This window comes from Sycon ciliatum, chromosome 6, assembly GCF_964019385.1.
Source record: "Sycon ciliatum chromosome 6, ocSycCili1.1, whole genome shotgun sequence".
Lineage (NCBI taxonomy): Eukaryota > Metazoa > Porifera > Calcarea > Leucosolenida > Sycettidae > Sycon > Sycon ciliatum.
Genome location: NC_088648.1, coordinates 2,630,988 through 2,656,473, shown reverse-complemented (window position 1 = coordinate 2,656,473; position 25,486 = coordinate 2,630,988). Strand labels below are relative to the sequence as shown.

The 25,486-nt window shown below is 48.9% G+C and overlaps 1 protein-coding gene and 1 long non-coding RNA gene across 2 annotated transcripts in view; one reads left to right on the top strand and one right to left on the bottom strand.

Moving 5' to 3' along the window:
* LOC135819162 (uncharacterized) overlaps positions 1-25,486 on the bottom strand; it is a gene marked incomplete at its 5' end in the record, with an annotated part of 333,212 nt that overhangs the window by 253,761 nt on the left and 53,965 nt on the right. The window contains 2 exon segments of the mRNA XM_065332321.1: positions 15,289-15,471; positions 21,341-21,499. Coding sequence (XP_065188393.1) covers positions 15,289-15,471; positions 21,341-21,499 — 342 coding nt within the window.
* On the top strand, positions 1,913-5,016 carry LOC135819159 (uncharacterized). The gene is made up of 2 exons (XR_010553872.1): positions 1,913-2,913; positions 2,959-5,016. It is a non-coding gene; the product is annotated as an uncharacterized LOC135819159 (long non-coding RNA).

The following is a 25,486-nucleotide window of genomic DNA, read 5'->3' as shown; positions in this document are numbered from 1 at the left end:
GTCTTGCATTACATATAATATAATTAGTATAATATAATTATATACTTTGAGTAGTAATATCACTACCCCATGATTTGTAGTTTTTGCTCTGTTCTTCCTCTTATCGCATGCTCAAATAATGTCTATGGTATTTTCCTTGAGTAAGAAACGTGTACAAGTGCAAGATGACCTTGTCTGTCCGAATGTCCGATACTGAATAAGCGTGATTTTGAGAAGCTGGGAGGTGTAGTTTCAAACCTTTGCAAACCCACTATTCGTCTAAAGGGTTTCTCTGACAAAACCATCACATGTCTGGGCGGAACCGAAATGAAGGTTACAATGCGCAGTACTAATGTCTCGTAACAGGTCCTACTCAGAATGGTTGATAATGCAGGACCATCTCTCCTAGAGAGAGATATACTGGAGCGTTTCAAGCTCCCATGGAAAGAAGTGTTTGCGGTCAAAGCAGAATTGATCAGGCCATTGAAAAAGCTGAGTTGCGCGAGGAAATCATTTCACAGTTTCCAGAGCTTTTTGACTCCTCTTCTCTGGGCAGATTGAATACGTCTAAAGTTTCGCTTAAGTGGATAATGCCAGACCGTTTTTTTTTGAAGGCGAGGTCCGTACCATTTGCTATTACCGAGAAGTATGATGTGGCTCTCGAGAAATTGGAGAAATCAGGGATCATTTGCAAAGTCGATCAGTCAAGATGGGCATCTCCCACTGTTACTACTCCCTGGTCCGTGGTACAGACGTTATAACACGCGCACTCTCAAGCTGGGATCCGGATGTTCATGTAGTGACACGTAGATCTACCTACTCCCGCGCGCTATGAAAAGTGTTGCAAGATCTACAAGTAAGTAAGTAAATTATCGTGTCCGTTCCCGAAGGGAACTCACGACGGCCGCTAACACACGGTAAATCCTACAAGTAGTACCGGTAATTTTGGCAACATTTCGGACAAGTTGTTCTCACTTTCCAAGTAGCTTGTTGTTTTTGTGATCGAGACCACAAATTTGTCACGATTTGTTTGTGCATGTGTGTGTATATGTGTGTGTGTGTGTGTGTGTGTGTGTGTGTGCACGTGCTGTGCATGCGTGCGTGCACATGGATGTGTACATGAGGGAGCGGCTGTTCAAAACTATATGACGGCTTTGAGCAGCAAAGCCAAGTTAGCACGTGTTTTGTCACGGTTCGTCACGCGGCACATGAATAAAAAATATTTTTTTTCCGAAAACGGTGGATGAAAAAATAAATCTTGCGTGGCCGCTTTGCCCTGCCTCGTGTCAGCAAAGCAACTTCCTTGTCAACAATTTCTGTCATCCAGTTAGCCAAAGTGACTCAAGGTTGTGTTTTCTCCGTTTTCTCCTTTGTCTCTCCGCCAAGCTGTACAAGAGTATTAGTTGTGCTAGTCTGCGTAGACAAGCGCTGACTCGTGTGAGCTGGAAGCGCTTGAAAATTCACAACTTCAAACAGCGATCGATCGCGCTTGGTTGAAATATTTATTTGTTGCGTGGGCAGATAGAGTAGCTCATGGTCGCAGTAGTGAATTTCCTGGAGTTCATGAGGCCAAGCAAGAACTACTCGAAGCAGAGGACCAGTTATTTAGGCCTCGACATGGCGAGTGGCGTTGACGCCAACTCAGAAATGGCTGTGATTACCTGTCAAAAAATCTAGCCAAAGAAGTAGACAAGGAGCAGAGGCATTTACATGGACAACGTACGATGGTGGTTTGCAACATGCTACTACTACTGGAGCGACGTTGAGTGCAGGGACGATCGTTGATCATCTACGTATCAGGTGTGGTTGTCAAACGCTTGTGGCCTTTGATGTGGATATGAAGATTTTATGCCCACTGTGCGTTCGTTATGCACCACATCTGCTGTGCACGTGGCATTACCCTATCTCAGGGAGAAATCATCAACCCAGTCATTCTGGGTAAAAATATTCCTGATAGCTGTGCAGGCCAGCACAAGAACCAGTACGCTGCACTTAACAAGGTGTTTATGTTCGTGTGCTTGATGGTCAATGGAATGAGTTCAACTGAAAGCACCGGTTCCGCAGGTCTTCAACAACCTCAGCAAGGTGGTCGGCCCAGCAACAGTGGTGACGGTACTTGGCATAGAAGTCAACAGCGAGGACCAGATGATGCGGCTACCTGACAAGAAGTTATTTGCCTTTCTAGCGGCTTTGAGTGAGTAGTCCACGCGCACTAGCTACACAACGCGGGAACTGCTGTCGCTGATCGGAACCTTGTCCTTGCCGCAAAGGTGGTTCCTCCTGGCAGGACCTTCATCCGTCAACTCCTGTATCTTAGCTGGACAACTCTCACAGTCTCTTCAGTCAGTAGTCAACATCAACACAAAAGCTCACTTGGACATCGAATGGTCGCGCTCCTTTGCCGCAAACTGGAATGGCCAATCCTTCTTCTACGATGTCGAGTTTTCAAAGTCCCCTGACCTTGAGCTATTCACGGATGCCTCTGATGTTGGCTTCTGCGGTTTCTATCAAGGACAATCGTTTTTGGGGCAACGGGCCGCTGAGATGCGGCATGAACCTATTGTGATTACTCGCTTCCGAGAACTGGCTTCCACAGCCAACCAGTGCCTGGTGCCAACTCCTCCGCTGAACTCGCCGCTCTGATTGCTGCCAGCAATGATCTCATGAGCGACTCAGACCTTTAAGCCCGGTATTTGCGCACACATAATCTGATGTACCCAGTTTCGGCTATGGCCGAGTTCCGGTCCCTGACCGCTACTGCCGGCAGCTCACGGCCAGTGTTTGTGTTCGTCGACGGCGGCTACTTCTCCCGAGTTTTCTCGACTAGGATCCTCAACTGCAACCGGGTGAGCTCCCATTCTGTGCGCATTGGCGGGGCCACACTCATACCTCACCGGAGTACAAGTGTCTGTGAAGCAGCCATATGCCGTGCAGGCTGCTGGCGAAGTGCAGCATCCGATCACTATGTCAGGCGTGCAGCCGGTATACCCAATGGCTAGCAGCAAAGACTGGAACAGCCCATGCCCATGTGGTGTTGAGAACAGAAGTGAGGTACATTTGTAGTGTTGTACAGTGTTGTGCCTTCCGCTTGTTGTGCAGTCCTTGTGCCGGTGTGGCTCTGTGGGTATCACTTAGGGGTTTGCCATGGTTACTTGCAGGAAGTTATGCTAATGAGCGATGCCGTGAGAAATGCTTGGTCGTAAACACTGGTTTTTGGGAGGGTCAAATGCATTTGCCTCTCGGTGTTGTGCTGTACTGTCTCAGTGTTGTGACACCTGTATGTTGTTGTGTGGTTGACCCGCCGGTTTGAGGCATGGGTGGTCAACTGTGTATGTTGTATCGGTGTGTTCCCGTTTGAAGTTGCCGGGCCACCATGTGGTTGACCCGCCGAAAATGGAGGCATGGGTGGTCAACTGTGTCTATTGTATCGGTGTGTTCCCGTTTGAAGTTGCCGGGCCACCATGTGGTTGACCCGCCGATAATGGAGGCATGGGTGGTCAACTGTGTCTATTGTATCGGTGTGTTCCCGTTTGAAGTTGCCGGGCCACCATGTGGTTGACCCGCCGATAATGGAGGCATGGATGGTCAACTGTGTATGTTGTATCGGTGTGTTCCCGTTTGAAGTTGCCGGGCCACCATGTGGTTGACCCGCCGAAAATGGAGGCATGGGTGGTCAACCGTGTATGTGTATCATTGAAGTTGCAATACGTACATTGCTGTGACTTGCCCGATTGCTGTTGCCGGGCACCTACGCATTTATTTGCCTACTTGTGAAGAGATATCTCTTCTGGTTTATTGCATAATTCTTGGCTCAATGTTATCCACGGTGTCGCTCGATGCAAAGTCTCGTAAATATTTATCAGACAAAATTGAAAAAAAAAAAAAAACTATGGCAAACCCCACTTCCTTGTATTCTATCTGCTTGGTGTACACGTGTCCACGTTTTGTACGTTTGGCACGCACATGCGTGCGTGTGTATGTGAGAGCGTGTCTGGATAAATGTGCATATTGATGTTTTGGTTGTTTTAAGTATATTGTGTGTATGCGTGCATGCATGTGGGTTAAATGACGGCTTTGAGCAGCAAAGCCAAGTTAGCCCACGCATGCACGTGTTTTGTCACGGTTCGTCACGCGGCACATGAATAAAAAATATTTTTTTTCCGAAAACGGTGGATGAAAAAATAAATCTTGCGTGGCCGCTTTGCCCTGCCTCGTGTCAGCAAAGCAACTTCCTTGTCAACAATTTCTGTCATCCAGTTAGCCAAAGTGACTCAAGGTTGTGTTTTCTCCCCTCCCTCCCTCCCTTTAGACATGACACGTCGGTATCTTGTGCCACATGACGAGGCCCCAAGGAGGGTCAAATGCATTTGCCCCTCTGTGTTGTGCTGTACTGTCTCAGTGTTGTGACACCTGTATGTTGTTGTGTGGTTGACCCGCCGGTTTGAGGCATGGGTGGTCAACTGTGTATGTTGTATCGGTGTGTTCCCGTTTGAAGTTGCCGGGCCACCATGTGGTTGACCCGCCGAAAATGGAGGCATGGGTGGTCAACTGTGTCTATTGTATCGGTGTGTTCCCGTTTGAAGTTGCCGGGCCACCATGTGGTTGACCCGCCGATAATGGAGGCATGGGTGGTCAACTGTGTCTATTGTATCGGTGTGTTCCCGTTTGAAGTTGCCGGGCCACCATGTGGTTGACCCGCCGATAATGGAGGCATGGATGGTCAACTGTGTATGTTGTATCGGTGTGTTCCCGTTTGAAGTTGCCGGGCCACCATGTGGTTGACCCGCCGAAAATGGAGGCATGGGTGGTCAACCGTGTATGTGTATCATTGAAGTTGCAATACGTACATTGCTGTGACTTGCCCGATTGCTGTTGCCGGGCACCTACGCATTTATTTGCCTACTTGTGAAGAGATATCTCTTCTGGTTTATTGCATAATTCTTGGCTCAATGTTATCCACGGTGTCGCTCGATGCAAAGTCTCGTAAATATTTATCAGACAAAATTGAAAAAAAAAAAAAAACTATGGCAAACCCCACTTCCTTGTATTCTATCTGCTTGGTGTACACGTGTCCACGTTTTGTACGTTTGGCACGCACATGCGTGCGTGTGTATGTGAGAGCGTGTCTGGATAAATGTGCATATTGATGTTTTGGTTGTTTTAAGTATATTGTGTGTATGCGTGCATGCATGTGGGTTAACTTAAAATAGTTTTTTATTAAACTACTAAAAATACCAAGAGTTTTGTATTGTATTGTAATATATTGCTTATGTTTTACATCGCAAGTCAAAACGGGCAATCATGCCCAATGTTATGATGGCGATGGCAAGGGAGAAGAGATTAAGAACAAGATTAGATATCCCGGATTATGGGGAGTGAAGAAAACAGTGAGTCTAGGAATCTCTCCTTAGATTATCTTAACACTGGTCATGAAAGTAGACTTTCAATGGACATGAGAGTTGCGATGTGCTAGGGCAGGCCAGCTAGAGGGGAATGCTACGCTGTGAGCTTCCGAAGTACATCTATTCTGTGTTTGTTTTATGTGATGCATTGCAAATCCAAGGACAATCATCCCAAAACGGATAAAATCTAAGATTACCGTGAAGAATATTCGATATTCGTTCGATAAGGAAAGTAATCGTTTGTTAACCTTATAGAGTATTCGTTGCAAGCCTAGTTTCTTTTGATAATAACTGAATTGGGGAATTGTGTGTTGCTCCCTACATGGGAGCTCGCGGTTTTCCTGCCGACTTGAATTCTCACTTGACTGACTCACGACTGCCATCCAGAGCACACGAGAATTCCACCGAACCGTCCACACGGTAAGCCTGCAAGAAAGCACCACTCCCTGCTCAATGCACAGTGTTTCGGGGAATTCACCCCTCATCAGTTGAGCTTGTGTAGGCTGAGGAAGATTGTGCCTGAAGAGCACCACTTATATATTGCTCTCCAGGCACAAACATCACCAGGGATACAAACCTCCAGAGACGCTCCGTTTCCAGCGCGGCAAACATCTCGTGAACACCAGATAGTAGCGTAAGTCAGCGTCGCTCATGGAGGTGCTGAACAAGCGCTGAGGACCGCTGGCCATTCACAATGTCCTTGCCTCCAAACCGTCTATTTCGCAAGCCCGCGCTGGGGACAAGAATGTGAAGAAGAAGTTGGTGCGACTTCGGCGATACTTGGGGGAATTGTGTGTTGCTCCCTACATAGGAGCTCGCGGCTTTCCTGCCGACTTGAATTCTCACTTGACTGACTCACAACTGCCATCCAAAGTACACGAGAAGTCCATCGAACCGAATAACTGAATTGGACAATCATTATAATGGAATAGACACAGAGTCGTCATCACTGAATAAATCACTTACACTTGGGAAGCTTCCCTCACTGACATGCCTCTTGCATAGGTGTGAAACACAGGTGTTGGGAAGGTGACAGTGACTGAATGTGACAATATGCCTTGGTTCTGGTGGTGAATATCTCACCTACACCGTTGCCACTCAACTCACTGTATCTGTTATTCTTATAGCGCCATATCATGCTGTACTTGGTGGAAGGATTTGTTCTCATGATATGTTTTGGTGCTCGCGTTAAATGTCTCACTTACACCTCTGCTACTAAAGTTTCTGTATTCCACTTCCTCCGTTGTGTTCTTGTCATGATCTTTCTGTCGGCATTAGACAAACATGTCAGTGATCTATTCCCTACATAGAGTAGCCGCAGCGTCGTCCATCGTTCTGATAGGCTTTTGAACCTCCGAAAAGCGTGGAGTCCTTGAAAAAATCTGCAAAGCATAACCATTTCTTGACAGGATGCCAGCAGAACACAACCCAGGCGCATGACACCGAAGTGCGAAAATAGGGAACAGTTTGACGGACTGGGTGGCTCGAAGAAGTGCCCAGAATTCATGCAGAAGCCGGCCAGCCCCTGCTGGACCAGCACGATGGTACAGCAGGTCAGCACACAGCTAAAATAAATCAATGCACGTGTGTTTGCAGCTCTGGGGAAAGCAAAAGGGTTCGACATACGGGTTGTTGTTCAGCCGGCGCAAAGTCCCGATCTCAAAGTCGACTACTTGGCGAACTTCGACAACCTGAAGACAGACGCGTCACCCGCACTTTGGTGCATGCTTCGTATTACCTTGTTGCCGGGTTCGCGCATGTCTATGGCAGTTCCATCATGGGGCTCTCCCATACCTTGTTGCCTTTGACTTTGCTCAGCTCTTTCTTGTTCCTACCACTATCAACATAACTTGTAAACTAATTTCTCTTCGTGTTGCTTGTTGTTTGCCGAAAGCATGAAAGAGTACTTCGAAGTAGGTTACACCATCAATAGCCAGATGACGACCCTGGAGGACCTAGGCCACTCAGTATCAAACAGCGCCAGGCGCCCCCAACATCTACTCCCACCTGCTAGAGCCAGCACACACACCCGTGCCACCTTTCTCTTTGTCACCACTGCCACATGGAACTCCCTCCCGGCTGCCATTCGTACTGTATCCAGCCCAAAATGTTTTACCGCTCTTGTCCGCACACACTTTGCTATCACCCGTTATGAGCCCTCTAGTTTCATTCCACGTAGAGAAGCTGTCGAAAGATTAGAATTCCCAATCTTTCGATTTATCAACACAGGTCACAAGTCCGATCTCACCTCTACAGGTGGCACACATCATAGAACAAAGGAGTCTGTAGTAATCGCTCTTTCCAGAATAATACTAGAGAACAACAAAACTGAAAACCACTCGTGTCCAAGAAAACGCAGCATAACCCACCACCGTGGGAGAAGAAAAACACATTCGCAAAAGTGCGCCAAACTGTGCTGCATGCACGTGCCTTGACAAGTACATGTACAGTCATGCATACGTGGGCCAGAACAAGTCATACAAAGCACGGGAACGTGGGCATGGAACTAGCGTTTTGTACTGAAACAAGAACAGGCACAAACATGATACAAATCGCGCGACAAGGTCGCCGCGACACTCCAGCCGACCGGGAATGTACACCGGGAGGTAACTTATAGAGCATAAGCAATGCAGATACACACGCACACGCACACACACACACACACACACACACACACACACACACACACACACACACACACACACACACACACAGCAAGCAGTTAAACAGGCATACAGAGAGTTTTATGTGCTTGTGAGGTCACTGCCAATTGGACCAAGCACCACCTAATCCTCACACTCTGACACGGTGAAACTAATCAGGCGTGTGGGATGTGTACGTGCAGCAACGATACAGCTGTCCACTTTGCAATATTCTGCCGGGCCTTGTCAGCTGCCGCACGAGTTGGTTGCTGGGGGTTGTCAGATGCTGGTACAGTAACTGGCACCTCACTTGCAGTTTCCGGGAGTTCCGTTGGGACTTGGCGACACTCAAGGCCGTACAATTTGCATACTGGTCGATTGACCTCCTTGCCTGTGCTGGTTATATTGCGGGCAGCCCGGACGGCGCCGTCGGTCTGGCTCTTCTCTAGTGCGACAACACGGGCCAGCTTCCACATGCATCTTGGAGCCGTCTCTTCGTCAACGAGGACAACTTCGCCCACACTAGGTTCCGGTGGGGGTTTGGGGCAATGTTGCCGTTTGGACGTGTGAGCCATCCGCTCTTGGAGCACTTGGAGGTAGTCTGTTCGCCACAAGCTCCAGAACAGTTCGCTTTGGGTCTGCCTGTGACGCCACTCGGTGAGCAGGGATAATGCCGGGTCGGTACTTGGAGGTGTATACTCGGGGTCATCCAGCGCAGTTGAAAGTGGCAGAGCAGCTGAACGACTTCCAAGGAGGAAGTGAGCAGGAGTCAGTATCTCGACATCCCTGCCCTCGTAGTCGGCGGTGACGGAGGTAAGGGGTCTGCTGTTGACTGCCGCTTCGGCTTCAGCTAGAAGAGTGGCAAGCTGATCAAGACGGAGGTGCTGACGCCCCAGTGCCTTCCGTAGGCTCCGCTTCACTAGCCCCACCATTCTTTCGTACACTCCTCCCTGCCAAGGTGCGAAGGCGGTTGTGATTTTCCAGGTGATACCCTGGCTGGTGAAGTATTTGGCAACACCAGGGTCCGTGGCGACTGTGCTCCACAGCTGGTCGAGCATACCACTGGCTGCTTTGAATTGCGATGCGTTGTCTGAATACAACAGGCGGGGTACCCCTCTCCTGGCCACGAATCTCCGGAAACAGGCAATGAACTGAAGCGCTGTCATATCAATGACCCACTCGAGATGCACAGCACGTACCGCAAGACATGTCAAGAGGCAAACCCAGACCTTGGATGTTGTAGTGCCATCGGCTTGCTTCACCAGTATCGGACCAAAATAATCGAGGCCAACATACTCGAATGGGGCTGCTGGAACCACTCGTTCCTTCGGTAGGGCTGGAGGGGACGGCAGCTTGTACGGTGGTCCTTCATGCCTGCGGCAATTGGTGCAATTTCGGAGGATGGAACGAACCGCTCGGCGGCCCTGCGGCACCCAGAAGTTGAGTCGCAAATGGGCTAGCGTGTGGGCTGTGCCGGCATGCAAGAGGCGGCAGTGAACGTCAGTAATGACGAGTCGGGTAAGCCGGTGAGTAGCTGGTAAGAGAGCCAGGGCCGGATGACCAGCCAATGCAAGTCGCCTATGACAATGTAGTAGGCCGTGATCATCAATGGCGACGCCAAGTTGTCCGCAGATGGGGCAATGGTTGTTGGTTGCGAAGCTCTGGAACACATCAGCAAAGCATTCAAGCTGAGCCATCTGAATGAGTACAGCTAGAATGAGACGCCGAGAGGCCGCATTGAGATGCGAAGATGAGGCTAGAGCGGTCAGCAATGAACAGAGGAGGGGGTGAGTGGTTCGTAGGCGAGACTGACTGACCGGCAACAAACGGGACCAGAGCCGCTGCTGGATGAAGTTACAGACGTAGAAGCTGATGCGAATAAGTCGCTCTAGCGATGACACCCGGTCACAGATAGTGGTGGCGATGGCAGGCCGTGACTGGGGGAATGCTGTGGCGATTAGCGTGGCACCATGCAACACCTTCGGTCCACGAACCTCAGTAGCAGCAAGTTCCATAACGTCAGGTGTGAGGACTAGTTTCTGTGGCCACTGGGAAGGCTCCTGAAGAAGCCAGCGTGGACCCTTCCACCAGAGTGTGCTAGCTGTGAGTTGCTCCATTGTCTGAGGGCGTGTCGCCAAGTCGGCTGGGTTATCCAAGGTTGGTACATAGCAGTACGAGATCGACGTGTGGGAGCGCAACACCCTAATTCGGTTCTGGACAAAGGTTGGCAGGTCATGTCGGGAGGCCAGCCAGTGGAGAACACACTTGGAGTCTGTCCATAACGTTGTGGACAAGATCGGCAGATGAAGTTGGTCATGTAGAAATCGGGATAGTCGAGCACCGATTGTCACACCAAGTAACTCCAGACGCGGGATGGTCAACGAAGCAGTGCCGCCTGCATCGAGTTTGGGCATCGGAGCCAAGCGCAACTTGCTGTAGATGAGTCCGCTGTGATGCACCTCACCAACGGAGATCCGTAAATACGCAATAGCAGCATATACCTCGGCTGATGCGTCTGTGAAGATGTGTAGTTGAACATCTGTCTCGGTGGCAACCGGACCACAGAGTCAAGGGACAGGTAGTGACGTAGCGGTTGACATCATAGTCGAGATAGCTGCCCACCTGTCGGCCAGATGTGCTGGTAGCGGCGAGTCCCAATCGAGCTGAACTTGCCATAATTCTCTCAGGAGGAGTCGGGCCTGAAGAGTGATGGGTAGTAGCAGGCCAAGCGGGTCATACAGGCTAGAGAGACCGCTCAGGATAGTGCGCTTGGTGACAGGCTGAGACGGACACCGCAGCACCTTACTCTCTGGGATGGTAAGAACATCGGCATGTGTATCCCAGAGGAGACCGAGAACCTTGGTGCGACGGGAGGTGAGAAGATCATCTTCAGGGAGAGCGGCACGAACCACGGCCGAGCTGCTGGTCCATTCACGTAAGTTCATTGACGCCTCGGCAAAGATACTCTTGGCCTGGTCGTGGACGGGCAATGCTTCTTCATCGGTCCGGACGCCAATGACAACGTTGTCGACGTAGATATTCCTGGCAATCGTTTCAGACAATGGCGACGGGTGGCGCTGTAGGTGATGGCGGATTGTGACTTCCAATAGAAATGGGCTAGCAATTACACCAAAGGGCATTCTGCAGAACCGGTAAACCGCAAGGTTGTCCTTGGTCAGGTGAGGATTCGTAGCATCCCTGAGCCAGAGAAAACGTGTCACATCGCGGTCTTCCTTCCGGATACGCAGTTGAAGAAACGCCTTCTCGATGTCAGCAACAATGGCAACGTTGTAGCACCGAAAGCGCAGGAGCATACCACAGAGGTTGGGCAGACGGATAGGGCCCCGGTGCGTGCATTCGTTCAGGCTTTTCGACTGCTTCGTTGTCTTCGCCGAGGCATCGTAGACAATGCGTAGCTTCGTGGTCTGTTTCGACGGCGTTATAACTGGCTGATGGGGCAAATAGTGCTGTGGCGTGCCCATAGGCGGTGGGTTCGCGACAGGCTCGATGATCCCCAGGTCAACTTGCGATTGGATGACCTTGTCGTACTGCTGTCGGAGGTCGGAATCATTGGCTAAGCGACGGCACAACGTAGACAACCGGCCAAATGCGAGGCCATAGTTGGTTGGCAGGTCAGGTGGTTCCGATTTCCATGGCCAGGCCACTTCGTACCGGCCACCAGTGAACTGGATGTGGTCCTGGAAATGGCAGAGCGCCAGGTCATCAGCAGTGACGTCGGGGCAGTCGTGGATGCCAATCCGATCCAAATTCCACATCTCGGTCAGGTTGGGTGTGAGTGTCGACCGCGGCGTGGAATCCATTACTTGGAGCTGATGGGAGGCAAGGCGTACAGCGGTGTGACACAGCAGTGTGGATGTTTGGCTGGAGTCATCATGTGACGGAGCACAGCAGCCAGTAAGGATGTAACCCAGACGCGATGGGAGGAGCAACAGACCCGACGGCAACACGATCCGGTCCTGTTGAATAATGCTCCAGAAGTAATCCGTGCCGATTAACAGGTCAACGGATGCCTTCTCAGATGTGTCTGGAAGGTTGTCAGCCAGACTAGAAGATAGCGACTGCAGGAACTGTCGGTCTTGATCAGGAATCGCACTGCGATGGACAGGGTCGGTGATTTTTGGCAGAACATGGGCTGTCAGAGGGAGCAGGGAGCCATCTTGTAGTGCCAGCTCGAAGTCGACAACATTGGCCTGTAGTCGCTGCGGCCCACTACTGGCAAATGTGGACACGTGCAGATACTCCGTACACCGAACAGGAAGTCCAAGTGACTCCACGGCGGAACTTGTGAGAAAGGTACGTTGACTGCCGCTGTCAAGAAGTACACGAGCGGAAAGTGATTGCCCGCCATTGTGGAGTGTCACCTTGGCCGTCTGCAGGTAGACGTTAGCAGTGAGACACCGTGACCGGAAGCTACAGTGGTGGGGCTTCCCGGAGGATCTGAAGCGTGCTCTGGCTACTGACTACCGAGGGGAGGGTTGTGGACAGCAGCTTGAGTGGTATGCTGGCTAGCGAACAGTGTTGGACAAATAGACGCGTAGTGGCGGTTGGTGATCTGACAGTGGCGGCATGTCCGTGCCCGAGTGCAAGCAGCAGCTTGATGACCCTTGCCAAGACACCGGAAGCAGCGTTGTGTCTTGAGAAGCTGGGCCTTGCGGGTTTGCTCTGTGCCGTACGTCAGACAGTCATCATGACCGTGGTTACCACCGCAGTAGACGCAGGGTGAGCGAAATCCAGAGGACTTTTGTGATGCACTTGAGTGACGCAGCTGTGAAGGGGCCCGCGAGGTTGTTTGCTGTTGCGCTGCTGACACCAATAGAGCACGTCCGCTAGCAACATGATCAGATACAGCGGTCATCAGGTGGTCGGAAAAGCTGAAGTTTTGTTGGGCACGCTCATGCAGGGTGACGTACCGTTTGAGAGCCTGCATCAGTGTCTTGACATCCCACACCATTGAGGCTTCAGAAAGAGGACGCCACTCCTCCAGCTTGGTGGTCACCTCGAGGGGGAACTTCGACAGGATCTGCTGGCTGACCAGGTTCTGACCACGGAGGTTTTCGCCCTGTGCCTCCAGTTGTCTGAGGAGGTTGTGAACGGTCTCCTGCGTGACCTTGATAGACGCCAATTGGGAGGACGATGGAGGGAGTTGTTGCAGGTGTCGGTAGAGCTTGGTGACGATGACCTCCGGCTTCCCATACTCCTCCCTCAGGGCTTCCAGGGCGATGGGAAAGTTGTCGTTCGTGACCGCTAAGCCTGCAATCAAGCGGTTCGGTGGACCGCTTAACGCTGTGCGCAGATATGTGAACTTGGACACATCCGGAAGTGGCTGGGCGTCTACAGACGCAGAAAACATGTCCCAGAATGCGGGCCAGGCAAGTGTGTCACCATTGAAGGTGGGCACGGTCAGCTTCGGCAAGTGAATTGCTGTCACTGCTGGTTTGGCAGATGGTGGAGGAGGAGTGGCACTCGTGGCGGCACTACCCCCAGTTCGCACTGAGGTACCAGGCACCCTGGAAGAGGGTGATCGCTTCGGTTTACGAGATGTCCCGCCAGAAGACCGAGTGCCGGCGGAACTGGAACTGGACCAGTCGGAGTCACTGTCTGTATCTGATACGGGATCGGGTGTCTTGTGTCTCTAACCAAGAGACTGTGGGTTCACACGTAGAGTTTACATACAAGTTTATTCTACGGTTGCAAAGCAATAAGAAGCGTTGAGGTATAATTGTGCTAGAGGATATAGGAGTTGTATCCCGGGTGCGGGATGCGTTGGGTGTTGGGTGGCAGTACAATGAATTGCTATAGAGAGTTCATGCCTAAGCGGTTGTGGTTTTAGGGTGGATCAATAGTACTTGCAATTAGATGAATACATGTCTGGTACATACACTACAATGGGAATGCGGAAGCGAAAATTCGGAGACGGGACGACTGGAGTGGCTGGAGAGCCAGTAGCAGGGACAGGACTAACAGCAGTCACAGGAGAGCTCGCAGGAGCGGAAGGTGGACCCTTGGAGTGGACCACCACTGCTGATGGGCTGAAGGATACGCTGGTCAAGGCAGAGGATGGGGACGTCGTGGGTGAGGGCTGTGGGGCACTGGAGCGACTCGAGTTGGCGATTGCCTCCAGTTCCGCATCTGCTGTGGCGAGTCCGGACGGGTTCTCCCTCTGTAGAACGGTACGTGCGTCCCTCAGGACTTCCAGGTCATCGTCGAACTCGAACTCCCACTTGTCGAGTTGCTCCAGGCGGTCCTCAACATCCGAGGAAGTCGCCTGTTCGGTCAGATCGCGGAGTCTAGCCTGTGTGGCATTGATTTCAGCTGCAAGGCGTTCAGCCTGTTGCCAATCTCGTAGCAGGTAGTGTGGTGATGGAGCGTCTTTGGCAAGCTCCCGGGTTAAATTGTGGCGAAGGCGTGTGAGTCGTCGCTTCGTGTTTGCCCTAAACTTTACAAGCTGGGCGATAGTCTCCATCACTCTGGTCGGAATTTACTAAATAAACTGAGGAAAATCTCTGGTCACTAAAGCACCATGTCGAAAGATTAGAATTCCCAATCTCTCGATTTATCAACACAGGTCACAAGTCCGATCTCACCTCTACAGGTGGCACACATCATAGAACAAAGGAGTCTGTAGTAATCGCTCTTTCCAGAATAATACTAGAGAACAACAAAACTGAAAACCACTCGTGTCCAAGAAAACGCAGCATAACCCACCACCGTGGGAGAAGAAAAACACATTCGCAAAAGTGCGCCAAACTGTGCTGCATGCACGTGCCTTGACAAGTACATGTACAGTCATGCATACGTGGGCCAGAACAAGTCATACAAAGCACGGGAACGTGGGCATGGAACTAGCGTTTTGTACTGAAACAAGAACAGGCACAAACATGATACAAATCGCGCGACAAGGTCGCCGCGACAGAAGCGATGTCATAGAGCACTGTGTTATAGTACTACCACCCCGCATCATTCTATTTCCTATTTTTATTTTTCTCCTCAGCTTCTTCTTCATAAGCTGTTGACGAAGACTCCCTCGATTTAGGCTAAGGCCTGTGGAGAATCCATAAATACAAATACAAAACACCAACCACCACAACCACCGCCACCGCCATCACCACCGCCGCCGCCATCACCACCGCCGCCGCCACCACCGCCACCGCCACCGCCACCACCACCACCGCCACCACAAGCAACAACAGCCGCAATAACACCAACAGCAACCGCAACGACAAGAGCAATGACTATAAACATACTCCGACATGAGGGTACTTGTGAGAAGCCTCCATTTGCCGTTCTGCACTCCCTTTGATACATTGATGGGTGGCGGTAGAATCCTGATTTACAAGTGACATCGTACATTGTGTACTTGTTGAGGACCTGAGAACCAGTTCCAATTATGCTTGCATGATTCATAATAGATGGCAAATTACATACAGCTGCACAACCAGAAGAACAACACCAATCAGGGTCACAGACTCTTTTAAAGCGGTACAACAGTGGGGAGGCGAGAAATCAGAGGAGTCTGGGGAGACCCTCCCCCCCGCCACCCAACCAGATAATCTTTTTGTCAAATATGGGCTCGGAATCAATTTAGAACAGTTTACACGATGGATATAAACACTAACTAGATGACTATAATATAGCGACAAGGCAACTAATTGCACTGTAAGCATTTCGCAGATGTCGACATGTATGAGTGAAATGTAGAACGATGGTCGCAAGGCACACAACGAAAAGAAAGGAGAGGATTTGTCCGGAACAGTTTCTTGTTACATTCATCAGTGAATCTACATAACAATGGAGTGGGGACTACTTGAAACAAATCTTCGCTCATGAGTCCACAAAGGACGAAAGAGTTCTGTCCGCAGATTGAGTATTTGGCTCCTGCTCTTGTAGAAGCCGAGCACTCTCGCGTGGGGTAGTGCCTTTGCTGTTTGCGTTATGCAGAGCTCACTGACTTGTCAGCCTTTGAGCACTCCGGCAAGGTATGTTCAGGCCTGGTTTAAATCTGGCTTTGGAAAATTTAGTTTCATTGCTATCAGGTTCATTTTCTCTGTGCTGCGCTGGTAAGTTCACAAAGGACGAAACTGTTCTTTCCGCAGATTGAGTGGAACAAATCGTTTATGTAAAAGAGAAAGACCAAGGAACTACAAGTTACGCTATACTGTCCACTAACACCACCAGTTACTAAACAATATATATAAATTAAACTTTGGCTCTCCATCTGAGTAAATCTTTTATGGACAAATATAAGTGAAAGAAGTGTAAAAAAGAGAAGAGCAAAACAAAAAGGTGATTATACTACATGTATTCGGTGGGGGACAGTTAGAGCAGCTAACAACGTGCATGTGTAAATCATCCACATCAGCAAAACAAAGCAAAACCTGAACAGACGGGAGGAACAGGGTATGCATAGAGGCACGCCACAGTCGCAGAACGAATTAGAAATTTATCCAATTTCATTCACCAGCTTTGGAATTTCTTCATCTTGGTCTCTTTGGAAAGGTACAGGCCTCCTTGTTCCAATAACCGCGACTTTATACACAACATGAGCAGCAGAACCGCCCTAATATATTTTCAGAGCTGCCCTATTGCGCCTGAGCAATATACTGTGCCCACATCCACAAATTTCATCAGTTCTGAAGTTTTACTCAACAGAGAACGGTGATTCAAAGTTCTGCAGATGTCTGAAGCTCAAGCGTTACATTACTTTTGTTCCCCACTACGCATGCGCCGTGCAACCTGTTGTGATCACAGGAGTGTGATTCCCACCTACTTATAAATGTGACATCATGTACATGTATGTGCTGTGTACATTATGCGTCATGGGTCTCTGTTTTATTATTCTGTGTTGTATGCATGTTTTGTGAGCGGATCTTTCATGTGATTGCTTAGTTCTGCGTGCTTACTGATGCGCAAGCGCGTGGGCACTGTTTTCGTACACTGTTTAGGTTTTTGGATTCGGATATTTGATTTGAGTTTGTTTTGGACAAGAACTGAAACTAGCACCAATGTTGTCTTGTCTGACCGAACCCAACATTTTGGCGCAGTGAACAGGATATACTAGTAGCTCAGCTCGTGGCAGCCGTGACGACTCGCGAGATGGCAGCGAAGATAAAGGTGTCCGTCAAGCTCGATCTCGATCACGAGTGCGGAGCGGACCACTTCCAAACTTGGCTGAGCCAGCTGAGTATAAAATTTCAGTTCCACCAAGTGGCGGACAAGAAGGAACGTTATCTTGCTGCCGCGTCTAATTTAGGCGAGCAAGCTGCCTACTACCTGTGGCAGAGGTACCCTGACATCCCATCCGGAGACGATCCGTACCAGGCCCTCGTAGATTTATTTGAACAATATTTCGGAGGCAAACGGAGCAGAACGTCCCGACTCGCCGCACTCTTTTCTGTGGCACAGAGAGATGGCGAGTCGATCCCCGAGTATCGGCATCGCCTTCAAAAGGAGATGCGCGATTGCCATTTGACAGCGGCGGCGTCGGTGGACAAGATTCTGGATGATGTGTCTGTGCACCTTTTCGCTCGTGGTTTGAAGTCGGCGTACACCCGCCAGAAAGTATTTGAACAGGGCGAGACGACCTTCGAGAAAGTGACAGAACAAGCGCAGGCTGTCACCCTGGCTGCAGAAACCATAGGCGAGCAACAGATGAGTGGTGCCGCGGTGGAAACTGTAGCGTATGTGGATCGGTCCAGTCAAAGGAACTTACAGCACCAGTGAAGTCGACACCTGTTCATGTTGACTTGGCACCAGCACACCGCTTGAGTGAAGCATGTGGCTACTGTGGGCAGCTGCATCCTGCTGGAAAGCGTTATTGTCCCGCAGCCAGGGCGACTTGCAGCCAATGTAAGAAACAGAGACCCATGACGCAAAATGTACACAGCACATACATGTACATGACGTCACATTTATAAGTACTGTAAAAGCAGAAATTTTCGGTGGTGTAATATTTTCGGTATTCTCCAAAATCGGCGGTTCGGCAGAGGGAAATTTTCGGTAAAACCCGTTTTCCAGGTAAGTGTGCTAGTACTACATGTATACAGTATCGGTTGTACCGAAATTTTCGATGCGTTTTATTATGGGTAAAAATTGTCGGCACCGAAGTTACCGAAAATATAACACCACCGAAAATTTCTGCTTTTACAGTAGGTGGGAATCACACTCCTGTGATCACAACACAACCATGCTGCATACTGTGAGTATGACTCGCATGACACAACACAGTGAAAGAAGAATCTGAGTATGAGTGACAACAATCAGGGCAGATTCACTGATGAATATAACAAGAAAACAGTTCTGAACAAATCCTCTCTTTCCTTTTCACTGTGTGCCTTGCAATCATCGTTTCACATTTTACTCATACATGTCGACATTTAGGAAATGCTTACAGTGCAATTAGTCGTCCTTGTTGCTATATTAAAACTGCTGTCTCCGAAACCCTCGTTTATAGATGACTATAAACTGACAATTTGTTGCTTCCGCACACACGCCCACACTCACTCTCACATTCCCGCTCACACTCACTCTCACACACACTCACACTCACCCTCACATGCCTGCTCACTCACACTCTTTTCCGCACAGAACTCACTGTCTCACTCCTCATTGATGATGCTGTCCTCCTCTCTATTCTCATCCGCCTCAACCTCCCTGTCCGGCATGCAGGGGCGTCGCAGACGGTACTGTAACTACGGCATTGACCATACCACTGTCATGGCCGGTGATCCATCTAGTGGCACCAGGTCGTCAACCAATATAGTTGACTCAAGCAGATAAGTAGCTCTCCTGTTTTCCGGCTCACACAAAGTAGTCAGAGGTTGAAGGGAAGCGATCAGAAGATACTTTTATTAGTTGGAAGAAGGCGGCTTTTATGTGGTTTTGGTTATAGTATAATTGTGATATAATAATTAGTTGGAAATATTAGTATAGCTTCGGTGATGCTGTCCTCCTCTCTATTCTCATCCGCCTCAACCTCCCTGTCCGGCATGCAGGGGCGTCGCAGACGGTACTGTAACTACGGCATTGACCATACCACTGTCATGGCCGGTGATCCATCTAGTGGCACCAGGTCGTCAACCAATATAGTTGACTCAAGCAGATAAGTAGCTCACCTGTTTTCCGGCTCACACAAAGTAGTCAGAGGTTGAAGGGAAGCGATCAGAAGATACTTTTATTAGTTGGAAGAAGGCGGCTTTTATGTGGTTTTGGTTATAGTATAATTGTGATATAATAATTAGTTGGAAATATTAGTATAGCTTCGGGGAGCTCGCTCACCCACATTACATGATAGAGTTACAAATATGAGTGATGTCCGAGGTTATTCGTACGTCGATCGTGCGACGGAGCCTGGAGTACGCTGTCGGATGTTGCCGCAGCTAGAGCGCGCCGCCTTCGTACGGTGTCTTGGTTGGGTAACCCTTCATCTTCTGCCCCGTAGGCTCTTCCCTCTCATTACCCCGTAGGGCGCTGCACGGTCAAGCCGCGACCTCTCCCAAAAAGGGATAACGGAGTCCGCAGTGCGCGAAGCACTTGCAGGACCCTTTACATCGTACGATGCGAGAAGAGGGGCCTTGCTTGCTCGACTAACAAAGGTATCAGCTCCCTTGCAGGACTAAGCAGGGTCCCCTCAAGCTCAACAGTGTAGTGAGTACAATGCTGACGACTTGTACTGAAGGTGTAGCCGCCGTACGACAACACTTGTGACTCGAGGCCACGAGTTGTAAGCCATGATTGCTCAACTAACGAAAGTGCCAAATCCTTCGTAGGACTAATCATGGTTCTTACAGAACTCTAGAATATTTCGGAGCCCAGCTTTTGGCTGCTGAATCTCATTGCGTGGTCGCTTTCACGACGAGTCGAGTCCGGGTCATGACACCACTATTTGACCCAAGTACCCCATGAATCAATAAAATGCACTGATTTGGGCTCTAATTTTCCAACATTTTTGGCTCAGCCGCCCCTTCCCAACGATTAGATTGTACTTCAGATGGCTGACCGTACCACACTAAATTACCTTCTGACGCCCTTGATGCCTTGAAGAGCCTGAAGTGTGTCCTTTTTCTCAGTGTTATTAGCTTTTCTTTGAAGATAACTAGAGGTCCACACAGAGGCAGTGGGTTTTGTTCTTTTTGTTTGGTGATACTTAGATAAGCTGGTGAAGGGGTGACTTGTGTGATTTGGTTAGTTGTTTGAAGTGACTATTTCCCACATTGGTGACAGCGATCGTAGCTAGTGTTATGGGTGGGCGGACAGAGTTCTATAATCGGCAGTGTAGGCAGTTGGTTTTTTATTCCTGGGTGGGACTGGTGTGGTATTGTTGTCCGTGCCTCTTTTGGAGCATGTGCTCTGTCCGCGGGGGCGATGTGCGAACCGCGCACGGACTGCGCAGATTGCGACCCAGCAAGCATGCGTGCATAGTACGCATTATTGTTGTTCTGTTCATTGCCTTTCCTGAGACTCTCCATTGGTACTAGAATAAACATTCGGTCCCCTGTATGTGCGTGCAGGAGTGAGAGGCATCGGACGAGCATATCGTTAAGGGAATGAGAGTATAAGAATCCCGACGACAGTATGATTGAGTGGTTGGTGTGATCTTTCCCTCTTTTTATCTGTTTAGATTATTAGAGTCTGGGATGATTCTATTCCGGGGAGGGAGTTATGTTGCAGTTCATTCTTAAGTGTAGCTTACATCATGTGTACGTGGTGGCGGTGCATGCGCATGCTGCTGTTGTGTGAAAAGCAATATTCATCTTCTGTTTGTCTTGTCCAGTTGTGTTTCCATCGTTCACTTGCAATAAATCGTCTTCCAAATGTATTATCTCGTAGTCTTGTCTAAGTGTGGAGATGGCACAGGGCTGGGAATAGGAGAGCAACATCTTCAGACAACAAATGCCCAAAATTATTACCTTGCCCACCCCCTTGGTTTATCATTGTATTTACAAGTATGTACTACAAAAATTTGGAAGGTGGTAATGGTCTATTGTGATGCTGTACGAGTGTATGCGTAGGTGTGCAACATTGTATGCATGCCTATGAAACACACAAGCGATGCAATATGCACCTCATAGGCCCGTTCTGAACTAAGGTCAATTCCCAAGCATACGCCCACTTTTCAGGCCCTTGTTCAGTATACGCCCGGAGCATATTAAGGGAATTTTACGCTACATGGTTCTTTTTCGTGCTTGTCACTATACTTTCTTGTCCTGCAGTATAAGCAATCTAAAAACCCGAATACTGCACCTGACAAAAAGATTCTGCGTAGGGAAGCAATGATTGCAAATGTAATGGCCTTCTTACGTTTGCATTGTCCAACGTCTGTCCAATCAGTACTGAGCGTTGCAGCTCTGTCATTACAACTTGCTTTTACCGAAGTAGCTGTTTGTACAAATCCGGTTGTGCAACTGACGGTACCATTTGCTGCAATACTGGCATTGGCTGTATCAGGTGTAGTACAATCTAAGTCGCACAAACAAAAGCAAGCAATCAGATACGAAAAAGATGAAGACTGCGCACCACTTTTAATTGACTTCTTTTTATGTTCTTTCAGTCAAACCGTGGTCCATGACAAATTGGCACACAAAGTGCGAGAGAGGGATGATGGTAGGGATATCAGCGAACGCACTGCGCAGCCCATCTGCGCAGGTCAGCCTGGCCCATCTACGCGCGGCCGACAAGAAAACTCATGAACACTTTCATATTTTTGCAAAATAAATCGTGCGAAGAAGATGCACGGAATGGCTGAAAACTAGGCTGAGGAATAGCAGCATCCAGAGCCTCTCAAACAAATTCATGGTCCATCGCTTCTGACAATGGCAGCGAAGACATCAGGGAGCTGATTGCAGCAACTCTCTACCAAGCGCAATGCTGGTTACTCACCAGGGCAGGGTGCTTCCATCGCGCAAGAAATGGCCGCGAGCGAGAAATGGAAGTCCGATTTTGGAACGATCCAACCAGGGAAATTCCTTGAAAATTGGCCTGAACACCTCTCATACTAGTGTTTCACGATGTGCAAACTTGCAGAGAAATCGACCGGGGAGAACGTGGTGAGTTCGTGGGTCCTCGAGTATCGCGTATGATTTGAATGGTCTCGGGGACAGAAGAACAGTGATTTTACGACTCCCAGCGGTGCAAACAGACCGCGGCCATGTTTTCTCTGTCGGCCGCGATCACGTTCAAAAAATCGATGACGCAATGCATGCGCAGAGGCCTGCGCAGTGCGTTCGCTGACATCCCTAATGATAGCCAACCATTGCAAGAAAACAAGAAAGAAAGTGTAGCTTCTCAGCTAGACATGTGGGTTCGGTTTATTCTGGGGGGTGAAATGAGTGTATTAATATTTTAAAGCTGTCGAGCGGGACTCAAACTATCCAGCGAGCTATCGAGTAATTCAGTACTCGATACACGACACTGAGTCGATAGTAATTAATTCATTTTCAAGACAAAGTACAGTAGCTAGTTTGGAGTTGACAGGAGGGCATGCACATCGAAACCACGCCTTGTCAACGACCCGTTCTTTTTCAGTTTTAACGACCACACTCAGCCAAAGAACAAAACAACAACGAAGCACAACGACACACCAACGCTGATGTGGCATCGCAAATCCCGTACCGTGCACGCAGGCACTGGGTTGCAACAGAAAAAAGACGCGCTGCAAGCGTGCCAAGCAGCGAGTGAGTACAGAACGCGTACTAATGCCAGTCATGGCAACGGAAGATAAAATTATGGAGATCGACCCGATCGAGAGCAGAGTACGAAAAAAGCACACATTCAAAGTTCAAACTGTGCAACAGAAGCAGAAGAGGAAAACGAAAATGAACACTTGTCGTGAAGTGAAGTGCTTCTGTCCAAGGGTGCTTGCACCCGGCGGGGTGACAGCGCCCCTAGTCAGACAATACAAGGCAAACGAAATAGAAATTAGCTGAGTCACAGCGCGGGACTCCGAAACGAAAACCGGTGAGTATGTAAATATTAATTGTTCGTACCTGCTGTACAACGTAACAATTGCTCAAATTCATAACGTAATTTCAAACTAGCACTCGTAGAATTGTAGTGCGAATGTGTCACTCGATTATAGTAACAACGACAAAGAGATACTCTTCTAAACAGTAGCCATACATGTACTGGCAGTTACAATCTCTTTGCCTCATCTTCAAGGCTGGCATAAACACAAGAGTAACGAGCTCGTAAGCTGTGTTCTCTCCCTTATTTTCACTTCCCATGTAAAACTGACACCATCCGTATCATGTATCACTAATATCAAGCAACGCTACCTGCCTGGATATAAGTTTGTGGTCAGATGATGTACATATTATCAGTTCTCTGAGGATTGCCTTAGCTTTGCTATGCGCACAGTACTGTCTATCAGCTGGATCTCTTTTGCGTACTGCGGCTTCTGATTTTCCATATTTTGCAGTGTTTTTGCATACTGCCGGTGTACTGCCGTGTGCACTGCTTGTATTGTTTTGTTTTTGACACGCAAATGCTTGTCGGTGGCTGGATTTGCTTGCGCAAAACATGTGAGACTTGCACCACGACGTGATATTTTGTGCTGCGCGTACTCGAAGCATGGCATGCACTCGCTTTGGCACTGGGATATCCATCGCTCAGCTTGAGCTTGCCATGCTTCTACATACTTATCTGTAGCTGATCGATCCCCTTCAATTTTCCGCATTTTGCTCAAATTCCGTACTGCAGACGGAGGGGTTTTCCGTACAAATGCGGAAAATAAGGAAGGTTGGCAGCACTGCGTGCATGAAACACAGCGCTACAACAATGACCTTTTGGCCATTTCAAAAAAGATTAGCAATCAGGTTTTGTGGTCTTAAAAACTATGAAGATAAGGGAAATCCGGACAACTAAGTTGAGCTTATCAGAGCATGGCAAATTTTGCTGTAAAGGTTTCGGAACAATTGGAACAGCCGTTTTAAGGACGTTCCAACCTTCTGCGCTGCACAACCGATCCCGCGCTCTGTTTTTCCCGGGCAAAAGTCTTGTTTTTGCCAATAAGTGCCATAAGTTGGGAAATTCCCATCTCAACTTACTAAAATTTGAACTCCGCGATCGACAGCCATTTCAAAGAATATTGCTTCATACTACACCTGTAGTCTTCCCTGGGCCCCATCGAGGTCCTGATGTTCTCTCTTCCTTTTTTTGTCAGTGGGTATAGCAGGGCATGTTTTCAAAAAGCATCGCTGGTATGAGCAAGAAGTTGACTTCACAGCCCGATTTCTCGAGATCCTGAATATTTTGCTTCAGGAAGAAATGAACAAGGAGAACAGAGCCAAGCGGCTCGATAGCTGTGTAACAGACCAACACCTACTGTAAGCGCGTTTTGGAGAGAGAGACTGAAGTGGGTGCACAGACTCTGATCTAATTATCAAGTGGCGAAATATATTGCTACGCTGAAAACATTCCTGAATCGGCACAGTCACATTCACTGCACCCATGGATTCTGAGAGAATATTCATTATTCGGTTGTTATGGGTGAGTATTCGTTCGTTTGTGAAATCAAATATTCGTTGCAGCCCTACTAAGAATCCCAGGAAACATGGCCTCGTCTAGTCTTCATGTGTACTATAACACTCTGGGGACCATGCAACGCTTTTGGCACAAAAAATTGGAGTAATACCACAAGGAATGCATGGAACCCATCAGCTTAAGTGAAAAAAAGCAATCGTCAGGCGATATTACCAAGAGTAGATAAACAAGAGTGTGCAACTCCGGATCTCTCCTGCACAATCTGCAGATACCCCCGCCCACGGCGGAATTTTTTGTTGACGTCACCTTTTTCAGAAGAACGCGCATTTTGTTGCAGAGCAGTGTGAGAGCACGTGCTGGGCACCGACTTTGTAGTGCAAATGCGACCAAGTGCACGAGGGAAAACTTTCCAAAAGACTCATAGCGCGTGCGTCGTCGAAAAGATTACGTCAACAAAAAATTCCGCCATGGGCCAACCCATCCGCGAGTTGCACACTCTGGTTTATCTACGCTTGATATTACTGGTCAGTCGGCGACACGTATTTTTCACAAAAAAATTGCGTTTCACCTGCTGGGAGAGTATGCGTGTACTCGAGTTTCATCCTGAGCACGTTTTTTTCTTCTTTTTTTCAGCTCCAGTATAGCTGTATTTTTCATTGCAAAAAGCCGTCCTCGATTGTTGTGTTCGTTGTTCAAACGAAGTGGACATTCAATCATGAAGGCAGAGGACATAGGAGCCTGATTAGAGTTTCTCGTGGCATAGGACAGCCACAGAGAGACACTTTGGGATTTTCTGAATATAAAATACCGTACGCACGATGCTGAGATCCGGCAATTTGTGCGATATCAAATTGTTTGTGATCTACCACATCGAGCAGAACGGGATCCATACACAAGCTTACCGACGGTTAGGCTGCCGACCTGACTGGACAAATGATCCCTGGCTTGACCAGACGCCAGAAGTCG